The sequence below is a fragment of the Sciurus vulgaris genome (genome assembly GCF_902686455.1).
Source record: "Sciurus vulgaris genome assembly, chromosome: 7".
Lineage (NCBI taxonomy): Eukaryota > Metazoa > Chordata > Mammalia > Rodentia > Sciuridae > Sciurus > Sciurus vulgaris.
Genome location: NC_136467.1, coordinates 29,864,756 through 29,877,157, shown reverse-complemented (window position 1 = coordinate 29,877,157; position 12,402 = coordinate 29,864,756). Strand labels below are relative to the sequence as shown.

General features: G+C 37.5%; 1 protein-coding gene across 1 annotated transcript in view; it reads left to right on the top strand.

The window, feature by feature from the left end:
• The first annotated feature begins 2,297 nt into the window (after positions 1 to 2,297).
• Positions 2,298 to 12,402, top strand: part of PDE7B (phosphodiesterase 7B) — a 301,759-nt gene continuing 291,654 nt past the window's right edge. Inside the window, exon 1 of the mRNA XM_079146232.1 lies at positions 2,298 to 2,608. Within this exon, the coding sequence (XP_079002358.1) occupies positions 2,588 to 2,608 (21 nt within the window). The 5' untranslated portion in view covers positions 2,298 to 2,587. The remainder of the gene's footprint in view (positions 2,609 to 12,402) is intronic.

The window sequence follows — 12,402 nt, the reverse complement described above, 5'->3', positions numbered from 1 at the left end:
CCTGGATATACATTGGAAGATCATATGCCCCTATCTGTCCTTTCCTATCTTATTTTTTTCTCCACAGTGTTACTGCTATCCAATGTCCTGTGTAAATTTTACATTTATTGTTATGTTCTTTCTCCATTCAGAAGAATCTAAGTCTCATGAAGGCAAGGAATTCTGTGTGTGTGTGTGTGTGTTCACTGCTTTACTTCTGCATCTGGCTCAGTGCCTAGGACAGAGCAGATAATTAATAACTGTTCATTTCTGTTAAATAAAGCTCCAGAATCACTATTTCACATCAAAGCCAGGCTCCTTGGACAGTTTACCCAATGTCAGTAAATGACAACTCTCTTCTGACTTGCTCAAACAGGAACTTGGGAATGATTTTTGATTCCTCTTTTTCATACCTCATGTCTTTGAATCCTGCCAATTCTATCTGCAAACACACACACAGTCTTCTAGAATCTGGCCCTCTCACCTTCCACCATACTCTGATCCCAGTCCATGGTCTCTCACCTACCTACTGCAATGACCTCATAGTGGTCTCACTGCTTCTACCCTTCCTCCCCAGATGTCTGTTTTCCACACTGAAGAGAGAGAAACTTCTCTAGAATATATGTCAAATCATTAGTATTCCTCAGCTTGAAACACTCCCATGGGTTTCCTATCCTAGAATACTGCCCAAATCCTCTCTGTGGTCTCTGAGACACTTCTTGATCCTGTCCAAGACTCACTCATTCTCTTCTAGTTACCCAATTCCCTTCCTGTCCCTTGAACATTACTGTCCTTGAGCAATCACCTGCCTTGGATCCTTGGCAGGCTTCCTCTACCTGCTGTGCAGAAACATATAACCTGTGTCTTACCTTCACTTGGCATCTTCCCAAAGTTGCTTCAACAGAGTGCTTCCTGATCATCATACCTAAAACAGCAAACATCACACACACCACACATGTACACACATGTGTGTGTGTACCCACCCTTCTGGCCCCTATCTTACTTTATTTCAAAACCCTTATTACCACCTGACATTACATATTTACTTACTTTTATTGCCTCTCTTCCCACTTCTCAAAATAGAAACTCCATGGGAGAAAATACCATGTCTGTTCACTGGTGTATCATCAACATCACGGAGGAACCCCGAAAACCACAGGGTTGCTTAACCCTAACACGTAGGATCTGAGTTACAAATACCTTCTTTCTTAAAAAGTCAGTGTGAGTATCTGGAAAAGGACCCGGGACTTCCTGAATGCTCTGCCTACCCTTAGAACATTTTCTGTGACTAGAGCCTTGGAGACACCTGATTGGCCAGCATGGGTCACGAGCCCCCTCATAGTTCTGTTCTTGGGGTGAGGCTGATGGGGAAGGCTGTGTAGTTCATAGATAGAGGAGGGAAGTTCCCAGAAGAAAAAAGTGCTTCTGTTAGTAGGATTCAGAGGGTTGGGGGTGGGGACAGGGGAGGATCTGGGGGTGGCAGTAGCAACAGATGGCCACCACAGAGATTTTCCAGAGTGGGAAGAAAAACACAGGAATAAGCTGGGGCCCCTGGTAGAGGAAGTATCCCTAAATAACTGTACCTTCATACACTTCGGGAGCGGACGTGCAGATACCCCAGGCATGCCCGTGTGGCCTCACCGTGCCCTGCTTCTTGAAAGACTCCTGTGGGTTTACAGGAGGGATCTCCCCAACTTGAATAATCTTGAGGTTTCACCCCAGAAGATGCAGGAAGGAGGCAGAAGCAGGGACCTGCAGCAGCAGCAATTGCTACATAAGTTGGACTTTTCTCTGCACATAATATGGTCCACAAGCTCACTGGCACAATTCTGCATCCGTGGCTATCAGGATTAATTAGTAACTTGTTTTGAGGTTAGGTTAGAAATGGATTAGTTCAAAAGTAAGCAACAGCTGGGAAGTGGGCATATGCACACATGCTCACACATGGAAAAAATGTAAATCTTGCTATTTTATTTAGCTCAGGGTTCTTTGTTTCATTTTTTTTTTTTTTATACACCTAACCACAAGGTATTTTTAAAGTTTTAAAATTTCTTCCTGATTATATAAAATGTTCCTCGGGTTCTCCCGAGAGCAGGGCACCCTGGCTGATCACAGGCACACACACATTCTTCCCATAGTACAGTACTTTAAAATTAATAGCACATGCAGAGGAAAAACTAAACCCTTTGACGTCACTCTTGAAATGAGGAAACATAAACAGAAAAGGCTCCACTCCAGTAAGCTGCCAGCCTCGAAGCCGATTGGTCTCTGCTTTTCCTTGCCTGTGGCAACTGACAGCACCTCCCAGCCTCACAGGCCGGCTGCCTGCTCACCAGGCCAGTCGGTCGGTCTGGGCACTGCAGCACTTGTCTGGGAGAAAAGTGGTGTCCTCACCCAGAGAGTCTCTCTTTCTACCTTCCTTCTCTCCCGATCTCTCTGTGTGCTTTTGTGTTTCTTTTCTTTTTCTTTTTTTTTTTTTTTTTCACTTAATTATATTCCTAATCCTGGATGAAGTTGCTGGATTCTGCAGCACAAGTCTTCATGAACAAGCGGCACCGCTCAGAGATTTCACGGCATTCAAAGGTCACAGAACTGCCACTATGGTTAAATGTCTTGTTTAATGGTTGAGGTATGTACAACAAATTTAAGCGCAAGCTCATTTTTCCTGAGAGAACAGAGGCACAGAGAGATGGCAGGATTTTTATTTAAAATGAACCTGTACATATATAAAAATATATTTGTCTGTGATTGTTCCTACAGCAACCAGCTTTTGAATTTCCTTCCTTTTTCTAGGCGAACTGACTAAACATTATCACCTACCCTGAATTAACCGTTTGAGGGCAAGAAGGTTTCATTCCAATCAGTGTAATGAGACTCTGGCATTTCCACTGCACTTTGAGCCCCAACTGAGAAGAGCTTTTCTTTTTTTCTTTTTTAATGAATGCAATATTTCTTCTTCAACATAAATCTTAGAGTTGGATTTTTTTTTTCAATTTTCAGTGGGACAGGGTAGGAAAATGTTGGGAAAGCATTTGGTGAGCCGTTATAGAAACAGGAAAGAAAATCAGTTTTTTCTTGAGTTTGTCATGCTGGTTGATAGCAGATTTCAAGATGAAGAAATTAACAGGAAAAGAGGAAGCAGCTGGCAGCAAAATTGGAGGTAGAAAAATCGATAGAAGGTGTCTGAAAAATGAATTCTTGAGGGAAAATTCACTTTATCGCCTTGTTGCATTTTGTAAAGAATGTTTTGAATTTAGAAGTCAACAGGAGACTGCAGTAGGCACTGAGTTATATGGCTAGTGATTTTACATCTTACTATTTATAAAGGAAAATAAAACTTTATCATCACTGCAAATTTTGCTAATTATCTTTTCCTACAACAGTTGAAAGCAGAGTCAGATATTTAATTAGGGACTTAAGTGACGGAGCCTAGGGACTAATTAATCGACTAAAAATTCCGTTCTTCATGTGCTCTGGCCAAAGCGACCATTGCAATGATAGAGTAAAGCTCTTTGCACCAGGAGGTAAACAAATATACGCACGTATATGCATGTATATGCATTCATGTACAGTAAACATGTTCAATGTTGGAGGAAAGCAACTAAACAAGGGCTTGTGTTGTTTCCAATGGTACATTATACTGTGTTGGAGGGGACCCCTGCTAAAAATCAATCCTATCCACAGAGTCAATTTTTGTAAAAGTAATTCAGGCAATAGAGTGTTAACATGGATTTCCTTATTATCCCTCTCAAAGTTAGGCACTAGCAAATAAGACAGGATCATTTGAAACCATTACCTTGTTCCAAATGTTCTTACATGATTTTCTTAAAGTTTCTATTCTCAACATTGAGAACCAGAAATGAGTAAAACTGGGTCATGTTAGCAGTACTGTTAAGCAAGGCGTCGAACACAAAGTGCATTTCAAGGGGTTAACAAAATTAACAGCATAAAACTGTAATGTACCAAGTTAAGGACTGCAAAAATATTAGCTCTGAAATGCAGAGGATGTGCTGTGAATGGACAATTGCCTTTCTGCAGCGCCTAGTGGGAAAACAAGGACTTTGTGTGTTGCAAATGCCTAACTGCAGCTCCTCCATTTCCTCTGCTTTATCTTTTATTTCTGGCTGGTGAAACAAAGACGGGTGTCACTAGTTACATCTTGATTGACATTTTCTCTAATAAAATGAAGTCGCTTTGTGGCTCAAGTAGAAACCCAAAGTTAACTAGTTGCAACTCCAAAATTGGTATCTTATTTATAAGAATTTTTACCTGGCACTAAGCTGTCTGATTTCAGAGTGTACTAACTCAGTTGAATGACATGTGACAAAATCAGTGGTGACTATTTCAGCAAATTAGCTTGGAGAAACTCTTTTTCAAATCGTTACTTAGGAAAAGGTGAAAAAATCCAAAATGTGTTAGGAAACCTGAGCTTAAGGAAAATAATTATACCAATACATCTTTTAATGCCCAACCCAGTGTTCAGCTCAAAGCTACCCTTGGTGCTTGACATAAACCTAGTTAAAATGTTTGCTGAAAATTTACTACCCAGCATACATGGCAAGTTATTTAAATAAGTTTCAAACATGGCCTTTTTAACTATCTTTGGAAAATGTTTTCAGTGTTAGTCCAGACTAAAATATCATCTGGAAATCAACTGTCAACGATAAACAGGAGGGCATTCCAAACATTGACTAGTGCTATTTTCAGCCAAAAGGATATCTGAAATGCAAAAGTAAAATGACCAGGTTTTCCTCAAAAGGTACAACCTGGAAAACACCTCTGCCTAGTAGCTGTTCTTCCAAAGTCTAATTTGTTGTTAGCTAGGCTCGAATCACAGGGCTTGTTGACTCACAGAACGAAGTGTTGGAAGGAATTTATTAAGCGGTAAACTAATCCCAAGCATGACTAAAAGGAGTTGGTAATATTAAAGACAAGTGTCAAATTTAAGGATCAGAATAGACTTGGGAACAACTAAGTATAGAAGCTAACAGGTATTCTAAGTGGTTCATCTCACAGTACCAAGTGATATAATTTATAAAGAACCTTCTAGGCACAGAAAATTTTGTCCAACAATAAAAATTACCATCTTAAGGATTCAGCTCATGTGCCCCCCAAGAAGTCTATGGACAAGTGGGAGTCTCCTCTGGCAGGCACATCTGGCTAAGGTAGAAAGAATTTGGCATTTGGAAGATTACCTGGTCCCTCACACAGAGGTGAGACCATCCCTATTAATACCTCCCCATGGTGGCATCCCCACTTCCCTTAAGAACACACTCAGGGACCTTGTCTCATCATCCACACAAAGGGCACCTTGGGGTCAGTACCTTTGGCTTCTATAAGCATCCTCAGTGTCTCTGTCAACATCCTGGCTGTGACTCATGAGAGGGTGCCTACTTGGTACTGTAGCAGTCTTTAATGTGGTTAATATGCAGATTTGAGGAAAAGAAAGGAAAAAGGGATGCAGAAAACCAAATTGAATAAATTCTTATTATGTGTCAGGCATTGTTAGAAACTTGAACAGAGAAAGGGAAATATGTCTCAGTTCTAGTGTATAATCAAGGCATTTATACTTTTCTACTCCCCCCCCAATGATTTGGGTATCTAAATGATTTAATTTGCATTTAGTGATCCCAGGAAGTGAACAGACAGGGACATGGACAGAGACAGACGATAAAGATGAATATCCTCATTCAGTCTCCAACTAGCGGGCAATCTAAGCTACCCACTTATTCCTTGCTTTAGTTTTCTTGCCTGTAAAAGAAATTGGTTATATTGGGTTATTTCTAAAATCCTTTCAGGTCAAACTTTTTGTAGTATCCTTATTCTGAACCTGAAGTTTCTCTTTACTCCATTTTGTGCAAATCTAAATGTCAAACTTTAATTCATAAAACACTGCTACGTGCTTTCAGCATGTCAAGAGCCATGTCTGCAGAGGTGACGTGAACATAAAGATAGGCAAGCAATGAGTCCCCGCTTCAAAAACACATTCACAAATAAGTGAAGACTATGCAGCTGGGATTCCAGCAGGCATCTGAAGTAAGTGAGGAAGGTTCACAGCAGAGATAGGCTTGAACACTGGTGCAATGTGGTGTCTGGAAGTGTCTAGTGGTGGTTCAAAACTTCCAGAGATTGTCTAAAACAGGCCTGTTGGATGCCTCTGTCTTCCCAAATTCTGAGAAGATTAATATTGAATCCTTGATCCTGCATTTGTTTTTATACTTTTATCTTTCCATTCCTTATTTATACCACTTCTTTTTATAGTTTGCCATAACTCAGTTATCTAAATTTACATAATTTGTCTCTAAGATGGTCCCACTGCCAAAGAAAAAAACAAAACAAGGCCATGGGTTTGAAGAATTTCTCCCCAGCAGGACGTGACTACCCTGGGACGGTGACCTCCCTGCCCTATTTCTCTCCTGTGAGGTTGAGGCTTTTCCATGGTGGTAGCCCTTCTTAGGACCCATAGATGTACTTCGTGTTCACTGCAGTTGGGGGCTTCAGTGTTATGAGACAAACATCTTTGTCCTAAATGTCAATCATGTCCTAGATTTTCTATATTACTTCAGTTATTATCTCGTCAACTCTAATTCTAACTTCTTTAGAGAATAACTGGAAATGTGTTAATAACTAAGTGACAATCTTTATTATGATCAGTTGAAGACATTGTTACTATTTCGAATTCATATTTGTAATGGTGTTCTTAAAAAATAGGATGTTAACCGGGTATGGTGATGCTCGTCTCTAATCCCAGCAGCTCGGAGGCTGAGGCAGAAGGATCACGAATTCAAAGCCAGCCTCAGCAAAAAGTGAGGCACTAAGCAACTCAGTGAGACCCTGTCTCTAAATAAAATACAAAATAGGGCTGGGGATATAACTTAATGGTTGAGTGCCCCTGAGTTCAATCCCCAGCCCCAAAAAATAGGATGTTAAAGAAAGCTAAAGTTTTGCCAGGGGAAAAGAAAAAAATTGGTGAGTTGGTTGTCCATTGAGTATCAACTCTGAGACCTTGCCCCCATGGTGACAGGGTTGCTGCCTCATCTAGTGGTGGACCTGATGTAGTTAGGTTACTCTAATCCAGACTCTGGTAAATTCTATGTGGCCTTCTGTCTGACGTCTCCTCTGAGTGCGGGTTAACTACTCAACCTGGCCAATAGGAAGCAGGTTTTATTATTTCAGATAAACCTAACGATGTGACACAAGACACCAAAACATCTATTCAGCAATATGCACCTCGTTTTTATTATGTAAGTACCTCAATATTTTAAAAAATATAAGTCCTATCATGAATACTGTCTACACTGATTTGCAGAGTCTAGAAGTACGAAAATAATAGCCGAAGTCAATGTGCCATGTGAAGTTCATTTAAAGTTCCTTCTGCCTTCCTGCCTTCCCTCCCTCTTTCCCTCCTTTCCTTTCTTCCTTCCTCCCTCACTTCCTCTTTGCCTCCCTCCCTCTTCCTCCTCCTCCTTCTCCTTCTCTTCCTCCTCTTTTTTCTTCTCCTCTTCCTCCTCCCTCATCTGTAACGGACAGATGAAAAAAATAATGATAACGAGGTTTTGATGGATTTTCTTGTGTAAAATTTCAAGTATTTTAATTTTTCCTTTCTAGTGATTTGTGAATTAGCCTAAAGTTTTTAAATTTAAATTCATGCTCAGATTTTTGCTGATTAATATCTTTTGTGTTCTCTTGTCATAATTAATATATAAATAAGAAACATATAAAAATCCTTTCTACAAGATGAAAATCATCATTACCTGCTTCAGATATACACAAAAAAAGGCTTCTGTTCAAAAATGGATTTTATACATAACTTGAATATACTGAAGATTATTTAAGAGTCTTGAACTCTAAGAACCTTCTTCTTTTCTCCTGGTATGACATGGGGGTCTATCTGGTCCCCAAACTGCTGTGAGCAGTGTGTTTCCATATGCCCAGTGTAGATATGGGGAATCTACCATTTTGACCCTTGCAAATCTTAGTCACAAACACATGTAATTATCTATTTTTGTATTTTTTATAATATTAGATATCAGAAACTATGTGATGTTAACAACAGGTGAATTTCTGAACACATTATTTTAAATCAAGGCAATAGAATGTCATATAGCTATTTTTTAATGTGGTAAATATACATGCAAACAATCTAGAATGACTTTTCAGAAACACTAAGTGGAAAAAATTCTACCTTAACATTTACATAAATATATATGCACATTCATATACACTATAGAAAATTTCTGGAAATTCAAATTAAAATATAACAGTGAATACCTTTGGAGTACAGGATAGGAGCAAGATTTAAGCTTTACATACATAGACTTCAGAATTGTTCAACTTTTCCCATAATAGATTTATTGCATTTACAGTGGAAATAATTTATCATAATTTGTTATTGTGTCATATTTTAAGTTAAGATAAAAGAGGATTAAAGGGAGAGACCTATTTTGCATTTAGATTCCTTCGTTAGCTTCTTCCTTGAAGAATTTGAATTGCTCGCATGTGCCTTTGATATTGTTAGGGAGAAAGAATGTTCTGGAAGCAGGAGTCCTGCACATGAGAAGACGGAGAGCCCATTGCTCCTTCATGAGTGACTGGGCTGGTCTGTCCTCTGGCACCACTTTCCTCAAGTATGAAATGAGGAACTTGGTCAAACTCAAAGTTCCTCCCGGCCTGAACAGATGTCTACAAAAACTTCTTGGCCTATTGCTTGCCCGACTGTTTAAGATCTTTCTTCATAAACAGAATACATACATTTTACTGGTTTGGACATTACCACTAAATTTTCTTTTTTAGACTTGATCGGTATCTAAAATTTTTCAAATTAATTAAACATGCAAAACATATTCTTCCCAAATAGTGTTTAGAGAAGCCACATACCATAGAGACTTCTTAAATAGAATTATACTATAATATCGGTTCTTCACAAAACAGAAAACACTATTTACTTTAAGATGTACAGGTTGTGTAGTTACCCGAGCAACTAATACTGCTCTAGTTTGAATATGATTTATATATTTCTGGGTTTTCCAGGAGTTAAAAAAAAAAAGGCCTTCATTTCCCTTTCTCATTATGCCACTTGCCAGCTGTGTTCAGCCAGATGAAAGGACTCAGTCATTCACAAAAGTGTAGAAAGCATTCTTGTGAAAGGAGATGCCACAGTAATATGGAGGTCTAAATAATGCCTCAATTTAGAAAAAGGTCATTAAATCTAAAAAGAAAAAGTTGTTTTCTATGTGATAGAAATATAGTGTAATTCCATATCCTTAAGACTAGTGTTCTTGCTTTTCAATAAAATGAAAACCCAATTTCCATTTAGTTTTTAGTATGATTTGGAAAATGCATTAGTCATTTAAAATACATAGTAATTTTTATTTCCTGTTTCTCTAGACCTTTATTATTGCACTGGAGTCAAGAATAATCTTTCAAGTTAAAATAAAGCAAAAGGGTTAAACATCAAACAGGAATGTGTGTGATAGCAACTTTTGATAGCCACAATTAACATTCTAATATTTCTGTATAGATCTGTTTTAATTACTAAAATGTCATTATAAGAAAAAAAATATTTCAATGGCTTATAAACAAAATACTTGATAAGCACTGCTTTTTCTTTCACTGAATACATAGCCCCCAAGTGTCCATGCATGAGTGCATGAGCAGGAGATTGAGGGCAAGACCCTCCTCAAACTTTAAAGATAAAATGAGTATAAAAGTTTTATATGTAATATTCAGGTCAAAACAAACAAAACAGTGAGTTGGAGAACAGTGTACCAAGATATATTGTCTCCTCTAATGTAAATCTTTAACGCCAAATGAATACATTTATTGAATTAAATGGTTGCATATATAACTTTTAAAAATTCAGATTGTTTCTTTTATGTAGAAGGAGACAAGGAAAAGCAGAAACGAGGACTAAACATTTTTTTCAAGGAGCATTGAACATGTAACCTAAAGTCCTGTGTTCAAGTTCCAGATGCTAAGAATGTGACTTGTGGCAAGTTATTTAAGACGTTTGACATTCAACACTCTAAAATGTAAATTTAAAGTAAAGTACCTTTAAGTTCTGTCATTTCTGGCTTTTCTATGAAATTAGATACTTCTCCATTCACAACACAACTGCTATGTCACTTAGTTCTCATATCATTGCTGTCAAGTAGGGTGAGTTATGTCCATTTTAGACGGAAGGAAATTGAGGCACAGAAAAATTACAGAGTTGGGGTTCAATCTCAGCTTTTTGGTGACAATTTGCAACTGTTTTTATACATTTAAAATCCATCTTTAATTATTCTAATCATGAGATAGAAAACATTTAAAAAAATATATTTCTACAAAGCATAACGACATCTGCTTCAAAACTGTTAAAGCATATATATTTATATACAGGAGGTTCAGATATATAAAGGAACAACATTACTTTGTTTTAAATGTATTCACGAGGGACGAATCTGACACTCTGAACTTCAGAAGTTCTGCCCTGAGATGCAGAACAGCATTACAGTAAGCAGTGCACAACTTGGCATCATTCCACTTGGTTTGCTGTCTAGCTCTGTGACTACATGCAAGTTACTTGATCTCTCCAGACCTCACTCTTCTTATTTATGAGATGAAGGTGTTTATAGTATTGGCTCATAAGATTGTTGAGGAGATGGAATGCATTTTATTTTGAAAGTGCTTAGAATGGAGTATGGAAGAGAGTAAGCATGTGAGTGTATCAGTTGGTACTATTGGCTTACGATTTTTAAAAAATATTTCATGGCATTATAATTATTTTGCATATACTGTTGATGACTGTGCTAAACATTTAAAAAACATACAGTTTTGCCACAGGTTTGTCCCACAGAATTCCTATGCTGGAAGCTTGATTCCCAATGTAGTCATGCTGGAAGGTGGAGTCTGGGGGAGGTGTTTGGTTCATGGTGAGCAGAACTCTCATAATAGATTAGTGTCATTACCATGTGGGGTGGGTTAGTCATCCTGAGAGTGGGTTGTTATGAAGGGGACCTGCTCTCACCCAGTGCTCCGATGTTGGCTTGCTCTCTCCCTTCCACCTTCTGCCATGCTGTGAAGCATCCCTCTGGATACTGGAACTGATGGTTTGGGACTGCCCAGTCTCCAGAACTGTACAAAAACATTTCATTTCTTTATAAATTACTGAGTCTCAGGTATACTTTTTTTGTAAAATTAGAACACAGACTAAGACACCTTTTTTTCTTTTTAAGTTTTTATCTTCTGTACTAAATAATTGCACATGTAACTGGAAATTCAACTGAACATATAAACTCACAGTGTGAGTCACTTGTAAGTGAAACTCTGTGCAACTGAATCAAGCCAAGAAATAGGTTGTTTTATTTACATCAGCAACGTCTCAGAAATTCCATCATATTTCCTCCATTCTTTCATTCAACATTATTTCATGACTCGGTTGTTGCATATAATTGTATTTTTTTCATTTTCATTGCTTCATGATGTTTAATTATCTGAATATACAACACTTATTTGTCCGTTCTGTTGTGGAAAACATTATAATTCTGTTCAGTTTTTAATAATAAATACTGCTGGCACAAGTATTTGTGTACTGTCTTTTGGTACCTGTGTCCATATATTTCTGTTGAGCATAGACCTAGGAATAAAGTCACTGGGCCACAGGGAATGTTTATGTTCAATGTTAGTAGAATATTCAAAATTTCTTAAAGTGGTTAAAGAAATTTATACTCTCAGCAAGAGTATATTTTTAGTTGCTCTACTTCTTCACAATCCTATGCATTAGCATTTCTGACTGGTGCGTTGTGGAGGCTTTTCCTGATTATTAATGAACTAAGTTTAAGTACCTTTTTACATTCTTATTAGTCATGTAAATATCTTTGTTCCCAGGTATCAGATGATATCATTTTGTATATTAGTTTACAGGAATTTTTTAAATTACTTTTAGCAACTTTGATTATTATATGTGTTACAAATATTTTCTTCCACTGCTAAAATTTCCCATTTTATTCTTCAGGATTGTTTTGGTCCTTCTCTGTTCTCTATATTTCCACATACATTTGAGAATTAACTTAAGATTCTCCCTTGAAAAACCAGAACACTGTTGGGATATAGAACAATCAGGGAAGACATATGTCTTTCCTGACTTTTCAATTCATGACCATAGTATACCCATCTAATAATTAAAATCTTTGTTAAATTCTCCCGACAATATATTCTAGCTGAATTTGTGGCCATTTTACACATTCCTTGCCAATATAAATTTAGAATTGTTGTAACTTCCTAGTGAATAGAAATTTTATCATGATAAAACATTCCTTCAATTATTTTGCATTCACTTCTACTTTCATAGTAAAAATCTATTTAAAAAATTTTCCATGTGTTTACATGGCTTATCCTTCCATTCTTTTACTTTTTTTATTTTCTATGTTTCTGTTTTAGATG